This window comes from Schistocerca piceifrons, chromosome 1, assembly GCF_021461385.2.
Source record: "Schistocerca piceifrons isolate TAMUIC-IGC-003096 chromosome 1, iqSchPice1.1, whole genome shotgun sequence".
In the NCBI taxonomy this organism is placed as follows: Eukaryota; Metazoa; Arthropoda; class Insecta; order Orthoptera; family Acrididae; genus Schistocerca; species Schistocerca piceifrons.
The window spans coordinates 763,885,056-763,898,195 of record NC_060138.1 but is presented as its reverse complement, the minus strand read 5'-3'; the positions used below and the strand labels follow the sequence as shown (position 1 = coordinate 763,898,195).

The following is a 13,140-nucleotide window of genomic DNA, read 5'->3' as shown; positions in this document are numbered from 1 at the left end:
CTTCAGAGGGACAGGGCAGCCTATACTCAACGGTATTACACGCGCTGAAGCATCACATTAATACAACATTTTACAACATGACACGGTGTACAACAAACCAGTGTTTTGTGGAAAGCTTGCTATTTTCTATCCTCCATGTCAACAGCACGTGCTTCAATGTGCATTGCGAAAGCGAAGTTACACAAGTTATTAATTAGATACTCAACAGTTTTGGTTTCTCTGACTTCTTATTTAATATAACTGGATAGATAATAGATCTACTCGCCAAATAATGGCATGAGAAAATGCTTATAAAAGTCAAGGAAATGATAAAAGTCAAGGAAATGCACAGTGCACCTATTATCACCCAGTACTATCCTCGTCCTGAATGTATTAATTGTCTACTTCAACAAGGCTATGGTTCATAAAATTGTGCACTGAAATAAGGTTCATTCTTTGTACCATTTTGCCCACCACGACTAGAACAGCTTTTCATGATCCCCCTTTTCTCCCGTCACCCCATATCCTGCTCAGTCTCTATGTTCCTTGTGCATCCATTTCCCTACGCTATGGTCCCTACCCCAGTAACAGTCATCACTGAATTTTCACTCTACACCAGAGTATGTGCCAATTTGATAAGAGAGAGATACGGGTAGAAGTATGGCTGTAAGGGCAGCTCATGAGCTAGGATTGGATAGCTCAGTCGGCAGAGCACTTTCCCATGAAAGGCTAAGGTCCCAGGTTTTGAGTCCCAGTCCAGCGCACAGTTTTAATCCACCAGGAAGTTTAAAATTCAGGATTTTTTTTTTTTTAGTGACAATATAATTGTTTCCATGTCTATTTTTTTTAAAACTATTTGGAGCTTTCAAATTTTTAAACCAGGCTAAAGGATTTACTGTTTTGATAATCTATTTCATTAAAGCACTCTGATATTTGACCTGAATTTACAAATATGCAAAAACTCTTAAAGATTTTTAAATAAATCAAACTTTATTAACATTCTAGAGCTTTTTTCTCTGTGTCTACCTATTTATTTCTCAACATAGTCACCCTGGAAATGAACAACATTTCTCCCAACATGGGACTAGTTTCTTGATACCATCACTGTAGAATCTTTGACTTTGTTGATGAAACCACAACCTCACCTTTGCTTGTACTGTTTCATCACTATCAAGGTGAAGTTCTCAGAGGTGTTCTTAAGTCTTGGAAACAGTTGAAAATCAGGTGGGGCCAAGTTAGGACCGTATGGAGGATGAACAGTGACAGTGAACCAAAGACACTGATTTGTTGCAGTTGACGCAGAATAGGAGAGGGTGCCTAATGTGTGGAGGAATTCATCAGATTCATGCTTTCAGGAACTTGATTGTAGTATGCTGTTTCTCATGCGCTGATGTAGTTACACATCACCACATTACACACAACAATTCAGATCCCTCTTGTGGCAGAGGGTTGCATCTTGTCAGCAAAGCAGGAAAGGTGACCGAATGATCTGCATGACATGTAGTACTTAACTAATACTGAGAAAGGAATAAAAAATTTGGAGTCATTACTTTACAGCACACACTCACATAATAATGACACCATCAAGCTTAATTTCAGGAATTTCTCTCTTTCAGACTGTAACTACTAATTCAGCTTTGACAACAGACCACACGGTCATTGTTGTATTCTTATGTCATGGAATTAGCTTATTATTTGGCTTTTATTTTGCTGTATTCACAACATTGTTAAATATATCATTCTAGTGCCTAAAATAACAGTTGGATACTTATATTTAATTGTTACTTTGTTATGATAGATTCTGATGGAAAGACTTTGTTGACTGCACCTTGAACACTGCCTAAGAACTTAACATAATTTGCACTGTTTGAAATATTAGGACAAAGGGGTTTTGTGTTTCATTTACATTATTATGAAAAAGAGTTAAATTTTCTTCATTAAAATTTCTTTTTATGTAAATTTTTTATGTAGGACTTCCCTGCGTGTTTTTGGCGGTTCAGTGAACTGTTCTGAATGGTGAGAATGTCCCTAACAAAAAAAATAAAAAGCAGACAATTCTTCGGGTCCATAATATGTTAAAATATTATCAGTATAGGTAACGGGCTCATTTTTTATGTGATATTTAGAAAAAATTTAGTTTGAGTCCTTAGATCTTTTATCACCAAAGTTCTTACTCATTGCTGCACTGAAATGAATTTATCACTACATATATGAACACACCTTTATAGTTCATACCTGATATCTGGTGAACCTACTTTTGAGCTGAATATGTAGTTAGTTTATTCGTGAATTTGGTTCTCCGACTTTTTAGCGTGTAACCACAGATAATGAGAAAACCTTTTTCATTTTCAGTGTCACTATTCTTATACCTACTTTTGTTTGTCTTGTAGATTAGTGTTGTCCATTTATATTAATTCCTTGATTTAGAGTCCTCACTTTGTTCTACTTGGGTTAGTATCACCTACATATTCCAAGTAAGGGGAACTGCATCACTCCCCAGAAGCTTAAGTTTGTTTTTATCTGTACCATTCTTTGCACTGTTATCATTGTGTTTTGTGGCAACTAATGTTTTTGAGTTACTGTAGCTTACAAAATTTATTTGTTACTTCAGGACTTAATTTTCTTGCTTTAATAACAATGGCTTAGATTTCAGAACATTGCTGTATATTTGTAGGATTCTCAAATCAGTAATGCTTTGAAATTAAATAAAATGTTTTTAAGGTGGGTTCTGTGGAATAATAATTTGTCTAATTTCTACTATCATTATGGTATATAAACTGCGTGAGAGGAGACAGACCCTTGTGTTTTGTCTCGATCACTCCCTTACTGAAGTTTTATTTCCATCTTGTCACTTTTGAAATTACCTAAGGAAAGAATGACATCACATCAACTATAGCTGCACTACAGCCCCAACAACACTTACTAACACTAGTGCTATTACCAAAAAAAAGGAAGCCAATGACATAAAGTGTAAAGTATACTGCTTGGCTAAAAAGGTGAAGCTCCCAGAAGACATGGTGGGATGTCAGTGTGACTACATATCTGTAAACACTATGGCAGATATCTGAATGATAAGGTTTGCAATACTCTGCGGCCGGTAGAACAGCTACCCGAGTGTGTTATTGCTGTTACCAGGCCTTTCAGGGCATAAGGGGTGTGAGTAGTGCAAGATGTTGAATAAGGGTGTGAAGGTGCTGCATACTCATGTGGTATAGCATTATCAATGCCTTTCAGAGTTTGAAAGGGGCCTCATTGTTGGTCTCCATCTGGGTGGCTGGTTGAATCTAGCAATATCCAGATTTTTAGGGCCTTTGGATGTGACTGGCCGATGTTGGACTGTGTGGGAACATGAGGGCAGGCATACTAATCGTCAGTGTTTTGGTCGACCATGTCTGATTGACACAAGGAAGGATCGCCGCATTGTGCACCAAGCACATCGTAACCTCGTCCCATCTGCACCTGCCGTCCAAGAACAAGTAATGGACTCCATGCAACATTCTGTCCTCTTGGTCCTCTGGTCAGTGACTAGCAGCAGCTGGACTATGGTATTACTGTCCCATGTGTAGCCTGCTGTTAACACTGTAACAGACAGCTGTGTTAAATGGTGCCATGGCCAGGAAGCATGGACGGCTGGTGGATACAGTCACATTGTGTTCATTGATGAAAGATGGTTCTGTATTATTCCAGATGGAAGTCGGTAGCGAGTACTGTGGCAACCTAGGGAGAGGTCCCATTGTTTCAATATTTTGGAGTGACATAGCAGTATTACTCCTGGTGCCATAGTGTGTGTAGCCATTGGGTGTTACTTTAGTTCACAGCTGGCACTGATTGAGGGAACTCTGACAACACAAGGGTACAAATGGACATCTTGCATCCTCATGTTGCCTCTAATGGGACAGTCTGATGGTGCTATTGTTCATCAGGACAATGATCATCCACACATGACTGAGAACGGTGTGTGTGATGTTGAAGTACTCTTGTGGCCAGCAAGATTTACAGGTCTGTCCCTGATAGACTCTGTGTGTGTGTGTGTGTGTGTGTGTGTGTGTGTGTGTGTGTGTGTGTGTGTGTGTGTGTGTGAGGCGGGGGGGGGCAGCTTGGATCTTGGATGTCAGCCTTGTCCCAGCTCGATTTTCCAGGATATGAAACACCAGTTACAACAGTTGTGGGATGCTTGCCTCAGGAGAGGATACAATGGCTTTATGACACCCTTCCAAACTGAGACAGTGCATACATTCAGGCCAGAGGGAGTGCAGAACCATGTGATAAGTGGGCTCTTATTGCTAAGTTCTTTGAAAATCTGACTTCATTTTGTAATGACATAACCTCTCAATTTGTGAAATTTCATTTCATTTCATCTTCCCCTCCTGATGCTTAAGTTTCATGTCAGCAGTGTATCTGTAAGCTTTAGCTTCTGATTTAGAGCCATGTTTTTTAAAATGAATGACTTACTACCAGTAGTAATACATAGAGATACCACAATGAGAAGTAAAGGAGTATTCTTCTTATCCCTTTGTTGAAAATGAATTGTCAACCATTTACATACATTTTATTTTGTTTAAAATTTACTAATGCTCTTAGATATTTTAGTAATGTTTTACAATAATTGAGTATAAATATATTTTATGATGTGAAGAAATTTGGATTAGCTGTAAAACAATAACAGGGAACCTAGTAGGCTTTCAGACGAACTGCAAAACATAAATCCTGAAAGCATTTTTCGGAAGAGTTTCTTCAATTATGGATTAAATTTACACCTATCGTACAATTCCAATATATAGATCATGTGCTAAATTATGCACTTGTTTTGCAGGTTGGCGAGTGGGACAAACTGTTTCCAGCATGGGAAAGGTTTATCATGGTGTATGTTGGTGCCGTTGCAATGTGGATTATTGGCAAGAGATTGAAGAGAAGGTACTTTATTGTCCATTTGAGAAAAGTTAACTAATCCTGTAAATAATTCTTGTGAAAATAATGAGTCATAGAAAACTGTGAAGACAGTATAATTGAAGGGGTCGGAGAGATATAGTCATAAGCCCCATCGAAGTAGTTTTGAGATACAGCGAGTTTAAAGTTCCATAGAGGTCTGAAAATGTTTAATACAAAATAGAAACCTTATTTCCACTGCAAACACTTGCTTAATACTTGCAAAGCATGTTGTTAAATAGTCAACACTCTGAATGCTATAAAATATTAATTTTAGAATGATTCTAATTAAGATGTAGTAAACGGTGGCTTATGACTATATCTCCCAAAAAATTGTTTAAAACATAAAGTATGAATTTGTAAAGATTTATTTTAACTACTCTTACACAGCAAGCAGAATATATAATTTTTACACATTAATACACTCCTGGAAATTGAAATAAGAACACCGTGAATTCATTGTCCCAGGAAGGGGAAACTTTATTGACACATTCCTGGGGTCAGATTCATCACATGATCACACTGACAGAACCACAGGCACATAGACACAGGCAACAGAGCATGCACAATGTCGGCACTAGTACAGTGTATATCCACCTTTCGCAGCAATGCAGGCTGCTATTCTCCCATGGAGACGATCGTAGAGATGCTGGATGTAGTCCTGTGGAACGGCTTGCCATGCCATTTCCACCTGGCGCCTCAGTTGGACTAGCGTTCGTGCTGGACGTGCAGACCGCGTGAGACGACGCTTCATCCAGTCCCAAACATGCTCAATGGGGGACAGATCCGGAGATCTTGCTGGCCAGGGTAGTTGACGTACACCTTCTAGAGCACGTTGGGTGGCACAGGATACATGCGGACTTGCAGTGTCCTGTTGGAACAGCAAGTTCCCTTGCCGGTCTAGGAATGGTAGAACAATGGGTTCGATGACGGTTTGGATGTACCGTGCACTATTCAGTGTCCCCTCGACGATCACCAGTGGTGTACGGCCAGTGTAGGAGATCGCTCCCCACACCATGATGCCGGGTGTTGGCCCTGTGTGCCTCGGTCGTATGCAGTCCTGATTGTGGCGCTCACCTGCACGGCGCCAAACACGCATACGACCATCATTGGCACCAAGGCAGAAGCGACTCTCATCGCTGAAGACGACACGTCTCCATTCGTCCCTCCATTCACGCCTGTCGCAACACCACTGGAGGCGGGCTGCACGATGTTGGGGCGTGAGCAGAAGACGGCCTAACAGTGTGCGGGACCGTAGCCCAGCTTCATGGAGACGGTTGCGAATGGTCCTCGCCGATACCCCAGGAGCAACAGTGTCCCTAATTTGCTGGGAAGTGGCGGTGCGGTCCCCTACGGCACTGCGTAGGATCCTACGGTCTTGGCGTGCATCCATGGGTCGCTGCGGTCCGGTCCCAGGTCGACGGGCACGTGCACCTTCCGCCGACCACTGGCGACAACATCGATGTACTGTGGAGACCTCACGACCCACGTGTTGAGCAATTCGGCGGTACGTCCACCCGGCCTCCCGCATGCCCACTATACGCCCTCGCTCAAAGTCCGTCAACTGCACATACAGTTCACGTCCACGCTGTCGCGGCATGCTACCAGTGTTAAAGGCTGCGATGGAGCTCCGTATGCCACGGCAAACTGGCTGACACTGACGGCGGTGGTGCACAAATGCTGCGCAGCTAGCGTCATTCGACGGCCAACACCGCGGTTCCTGGTGTGTCCGCTGTGCCGTGCGTGTGATCATTGCTTGTACAGCCCTCTCGCAGTGTCTGGAGCAAGTATGGTGGGTCTGACACACCAGTGTCAATGTGTTCTTTTTTCCATTTCCAGGAGTGTATATACATATCAGGTATCTGAGATGTATAAATTACTTTTTCATTTATACAATTGCATCAAGGAAGTTCCTGTACCTCATTATTGTACACGTTATTTCCAGTACATGACCGAAAGAAATCTTGATTTGCTGCAGGTATATATGGCATAAGAGACAGTACATCATCAATTTTTTCTGATTAATTGGTAGTGGCTTTCTGTATTTTATTGGCAGCTGATATGGATTTGGTTCAACTAGCCTTCCTTTCTTTTTGAAATGAATATCCACTGACATGAAAGCTCCTATGTCTGAATAAGAGTGCTTTACACTTAGCTTGAAGGGATCTTCAGACTCAAACTTAAATTGAGTAGCTTCACTGAAATGGTGGGGATCTCCAGACGTGGATTCTGTACGTTTTGAGGTCAATGTCTTCAGGCTTTCCAAAATTCTGAAGTCTTCTCTTTCCATTTTAGTTACAATAAAATGTTTTGGACTCACACATTTTATTACTTCTGCCCATTCATCTGGAGTGTACACTGTTGGACGTCTGTTTCTTGCATACTGTTCAATGCAACCAAAATCACGATCGCAGGGTAGCATGGTGTGACCTACCACAGGGAAGTAATGCTGGACAGAATCAAATCTTTTGGTAGCAACAAGGGACCTTTCGAAAGCAATAATAATCCAATTCTTTGTCTGACCCTTGCAGTTGTCTATGATTATGTGGAGATGTTTTGTCTGAGGATTAGTTATCTCCAAGTACTTCAATAAGCAGCTCCCAACCTCATCTGAACACCATCCTCCATCTTTCCCGCTCCACAGAAACATATAATTCTTATTTGATCCACAGTCATGGATACCACAGTTGTATGTCCATATTTTCCTCTTTTAAAATGCTGGACCTACTGTTAGTTTAGGTGTGGGGAATGTTTGCTGCATGTCCATTGCTATCACATGATGCTCTTTCGAATTTTCTTTAGCCAGAGCAGTTAAAGACCCAATCATATTTTGTCCTCTGTCAGCCTTTTTGAGATGCAGTTCATATTGTAGTTTCCTTTCTGTGACTTCTGCGCGTAATTCTGGTTTATTTATTGCAATTAGAAATCCATCACATTTTGAACAGGTGTCACCTTTTGGTAGTTTGAAGCCTATGTTAAATTCAGATACGAAAATTTCTCTGAATTTACTTTCAGATTCTGCAGAAACCTGCTTTTCGTTGCAGTATTCTGAGTATTTATCTCGAAATAAGGAAGCAGTTGTGAGATCACAATCCAAATACACTTTATTGTGGTTCTGTTGCCTGCTGTAATGACTGTTACATTTCGGTATGGCGTTGAGAAATTCTCTAACACTTTGTACAGCTTCGTCTTGAAATTTATATGGGTAGTTTCCATGTTTTCCTGAAAGAAAGAAAAGATGAGCTTATATCCTCTTCCTAATAGAAATATTTGTATAGTACCCAGTTTGAGTACATCCCTAACTTATAGCACAGAGTAACATACAAACCTCTTCCATCTTCTTTTGGCACTGCAAATCCCTGCTTCATTTGATGTTGCAAATTCCTCACTCCTCGTGCATGTATCTGTAAGCCATGAACCCTTAGGAAAGCTTCCTTGCAGATCATGACTTCTATTCCGCATACCCTCACATTACAGGAAAATGTAACATCCCTGGATGATATTTTCTTGGAAGTCTTTTTTGGATAGCTTTGAAAGAAATTATGACAAATATAACAAAATGAAATAAATGTACACAATATTAAACCATTTGTATTTAAATAGTGAACAAACCTCCACTTTTTCTGTTCCATTTCCTTACAGCTCATCAGGTAAGTATTCGGGGCATTAAAGTTTCTTATGTCCCAAAATGAATGAAAAATGTTTTCTTCCTCTGCAAGCAGTTTTGTGAAGCATTTATTTGAACAAATGCAGGGACTTCCTATAGTAGCAGCCTGAACAGTCTTGTGGGTTTATACTGCTGACCAGCATTTCGTCGACGTTTTGCTTTATTTTTCTTCCACTGATCAAAATGTCGCTTTCTTTTCTGTGAAGGCTTTGGTTTTTTGGGTGATTCTTAATTTATTCTACTTACTTCAAGGTATAATATGAAGAGCAAAATAGTCTAAGAATTTGCGTGAGATATAGTCATAAGCCACATAAAACATTAAATTTCACTAAAATCACATTAATGATAAAATATTTTTTACACATCTTTTGCCTTTGAAACTACATTATTGCACCATTAAGCAGTAATATAAATGTGCCCATCAAGTTTCATCATTAACACACAGGATGGCTGTCAAATGCGTTGCCAATGTTGAGAGAAACAAAGTCTCAAGCCACAATAAATTAATCACCAGAAATAAACCGTTTTATTTCCTTAACGAAACATCATCTAAGCTGGAACTGCTGGTCAATGGATGCCAAGATTCATCACTGTCAGAATCCAAAGGGTAAAGCTCTTCACTTCCACTACTGTCTGTGTCAAATATGCGTTGAAGACTCGAAGACGCTTCAGACGTTCCTGACCCACCTGCCATTTTGCCGTGGCTTGTGACTGTGTATCTTCTGAAACTACCACCAAATGGCACAGCATAGAACTGCACTCCATCATAGCCTGTCATCTGTTGCAGTAACACGGAACTTTTTCAACTCATTGTGAAGAAGACACTGTTAAGAATGCTGCAACATGAAAAACTCAATTTCGTGAAAGTTGTGGCTTATGACTATATCTCTCCGAGCCCTTCAATTATCTGTTAAGACATTGTCATTAGTTTCCAGTACATACAAATATATTGAGAGACATATTGAGTAAGTGTTCCATGTGAAAAACCAGTAAACCAAATTATCTTGCTGTAAATACCTTACATCCAAGTATCTTTTTCATGCTGTCTCTCTCTCTCATCTTGTTCTGCTTAATTATCTTAATTGTATGCTGAAATTTTGTTTGTGCTCTTGTTTTAGGCATAACCTGAAAGACGATGTTCGGCAGTCTCTCTATGATGAATGCAATTTTTGGATAAAAACTATAAAGAAACAAGGGACACCATTTCTGGGAGGAAGCAGACCTAACTTAGCTGATTTGGCTGTGTATGGTGCTCTGACTAGTATAGAAGGTTGTAATGCTTTTGCGGACCTTCTCGCAAACACGAAGATAGGACCGTGGTACAGTGCAATGAAAGAATCAGTTCAGAATCATGCAGGAAGTGTGGCAATGAGCAGTTGATGATTACCTTACTGACTGCCATTAGTGACATTTTGAGATTACATGTGCGAAACATTTCTGATCATTGTGGAAAATAGTCATTATTATATGCAGCCATGCATTAATAAATGCAGAGTTACTACCAATGAGTCAGTTTTGTCGAGGATATGTTAACATGCATCAGATATGGTTGTAACCCAGTGTCACAATTATTTGGAAAGTTTATGATTTATATTTTATTGCCTGGTAAAATAATCAAGATTAAAAAGAGCTTTGTTCCTATTTTAAGTTCCTGTTTATGTGATTTAGTGAAGCAAACTTCTTCAGGAATAATATTTATGACGATTGCTTACTAATGTACAAAGAACAATAACAATTATGAAGAACACTGGCAGTGACTGTTATTTACTGTAAAATTGTCCACGACACATCCAAATCCTAACTAATGTGTTTTCTTTGCTTGACTGCATCAATTATAAATGAGTATTACAATAAGTTACATTAAGGATGCTTTCCAGTGGTGTATTCTTTGAAAGCAAGCACTTATTAGTATAATGAGGTGAAAAAAGTGATGGGATACCTCCTAATATTGTGTCAGACCACCTTTTTCATAGCATAGTGCAGCAGCTCGACATGACATGGATTAAAATAAGTCATGGGAAGCCCTGAGGAAATATTGAGCCACGCTGCTTTTATACCCATCCGTATTTATGAAAGTGTTGCTGGTGCATGATTTTTGTTCATGAACTGACCTCTCGATTTGTCCCATAAATTTTGGTGGGATTCATGTTGAGTGATGTGGGTGGCCAAATCATTCACTTGAACTGTTCTTCAAACCAATCTCGAACAATTGCGACCCGATGGCGTGGTGCATTGTCATCCATAAAACTTCCATTGTTGTTTGGGAATGTGAAGTCCATGAATGGCGGCAAATGGCCTTCAAGTAGTCAAACATAACCATTTCCAGTCTGTGATCAGTTCAGTTGGATCAGAAGACCCAGTCTATTCCATGTAAACACAACCCACACAGTTATGGAGCCACCGCCAGCTTGCACAGCGCTTTATTGACAATTTGGATCCATGGCTTTGTGGGGTCTGCACCACACCATCAGCTCTTACTAACTGGAATCAGGACTTAGCTGACCAGCCACACTTTTCCTGTCATCAAGGGTTCAATTGATATGGTGAGAAGCCCAGGAGAGGTGCTGCAGGCAATGTCGTATTAGCAAAGGTACTGGAATTGGTCATCTACTGCCACAGTTCATTAACGAGGTGTATACAGTCCAGAAGATCCAGGATAAACCTGGGAATTTTTTCATCCGGGAGAAAACCGGGAAAAACCCGGGAATTTTTTAGAATTCCGGGCATTTTTCATTGTTTTAGTTTTCAGTTAAATTTTTGTGATTTTGACTGGTAAGAACCAATTCTCCAACAAAGCATATTACTGTATCCCGCTATTGTAGAATAATACTGCAGCAACAAAACATGAGTGAGAGGGGAAAAAAACGAAAATAAAACTTAAGTTGCAAAGGAAATGTGCCATATACAACAACGAAAGACAGTGCTCATACATGCGTCTGCCGACAGCAAAGTGTGTCAAAGGCTTTGGGAAGACTATGCAATGCTTCCTAACAACAACTTGCCTCCCATGAGCATGACGTGACAGCTGTTTACATTAGATTTGTTTGAGCAGTTGTGAGACAGCTTGTGTGCGCGCGCAGTTGAGTCGCTTATGAGTAGTACCTTCTCCCACTTCTGGCTACGGATGTGTGGCTGGGCGCCACTATCTCATACTGCTCCAGTTTGGAAATATCATAGACCCGGGGCTATGCACAGAGCAGTCTGAGCAGTAATGGGGAGGTGGGTAGTCTCCATGTGACCTGTGATTATGTTTAGTTGTTTTGCTGTTTCCTCTTCATTTATTGCTCTCACATCAAATGAAACAAAACAAATTTCTGTGGCCGGGAGCTATCAAATAAATTAAAATACATTCTCATAATTACGAAAGGCTAAAATATGTTATTAGTTTCAGATTTTATTTTATTTCCACCTTTCGGGCAGTCAAGCATTAATCACCTAGCAGAACAATGAAGTTATTTTTGATGGTTTTCTAAAGAAATTTGGCTTTTATTAATCTTTTCCACTGAGGCACTCAATTTATTTGAAAAGAAGTGTTTAATTGCACGGTATTGGTTAGTTTCAACTGTTCGCTGCATTTCAAGTGCGCGTTTTCATCTTCTAGCACGTATGGCATTACGGCATAATAAAGAACCATACATGAGATGATTCAGTACTGGTATGCCAAGAAAATTTACATCCGAATCTGGACATACGAATGAGCACTTTAAGCCGAATTATGCATTTTAGTATGGTTCATGAAATTCCGATGCTCTTGAAGTATCCTCTGATGTCCCGTTTCTTTTGTGACATAGTGCAAGATCTATTAATGTTTCACATGTACAAACATACGGGCTTCCTGCATCATCGTAGCTGCGCAAGAGCAGTGATGCCTGTTATCTGGCGCTCTCTGGCAACTGCTGGAACGAATTAGTTTGTAACAGGTCACAGGAAAATATTACGAATGGTGGTTTGAAAAGCGTTACTTTCAAAGTAAATTTCCTTTCACACAAGGTGAACTATATGCGAGAGTGTACAACGAATTTCTTAAATCACAGAGTGTTTGACTCTCAATTAAAAAACAACTCTTTGAGGACGACCATCTAGAAGAATTTTGAACCCAGAAGATCAGACATTTACGTCATTATTAAAAATTTTACTGACACATTTGTGTGATGTAACGTAAAGTGTAACATGCGCAAGAAAGATGAACATTACATGTGGAAGCTTCTCTTGCTGATTATTAATCTTTGAGACCACCATTATATGTGAAAGCTTTGTTTTTCATGTAGCAACACTATGTATATTAATTTAAACCATTAACCTTTCTTACTTGTGCATTTGCGTTACGTAAGAGTGATCTTGCTATTGGCTGACTACATCACATGTCCTATGCTGTCATCAACTGGTGAGATCACATGACATGAGCTATGACTGGCTTACAAAAGCACGTCACAATCTCGATTTCAGTGCTTCGGAAAGTAAAATGCGGTGTTTGGTGGAATTCGAATATATACATTCGTAACACGAAAATATGCAGTGTACATGTTGCTGCACATCAAAGATCTTTCCAAAACATGTTTTTCCCCCCT

General features: G+C 39.9%; 1 protein-coding gene across 3 annotated transcripts in view; it reads left to right on the top strand.

Moving 5' to 3' along the window:
* LOC124788509 (prostaglandin E synthase 2-like) overlaps positions 1-10,219 on the top strand; it is a 48,037-nt gene extending 37,818 nt beyond the window's left edge. For all 3 annotated transcript variants that reach the window (XM_047255796.1, XM_047255789.1, XM_047255781.1), the window contains 2 exons: positions 4,793-4,893; positions 9,691-10,219. In XM_047255796.1, coding sequence (XP_047111752.1) covers positions 4,793-4,893; positions 9,691-9,952 — 363 coding nt within the window. In that variant the 3' untranslated portion in view covers positions 9,953-10,219. The remainder of the gene's footprint in view (positions 1-4,792; positions 4,894-9,690) is intronic.
* The last annotated feature ends 2,921 nt before the right edge of the window (positions 10,220-13,140 follow it).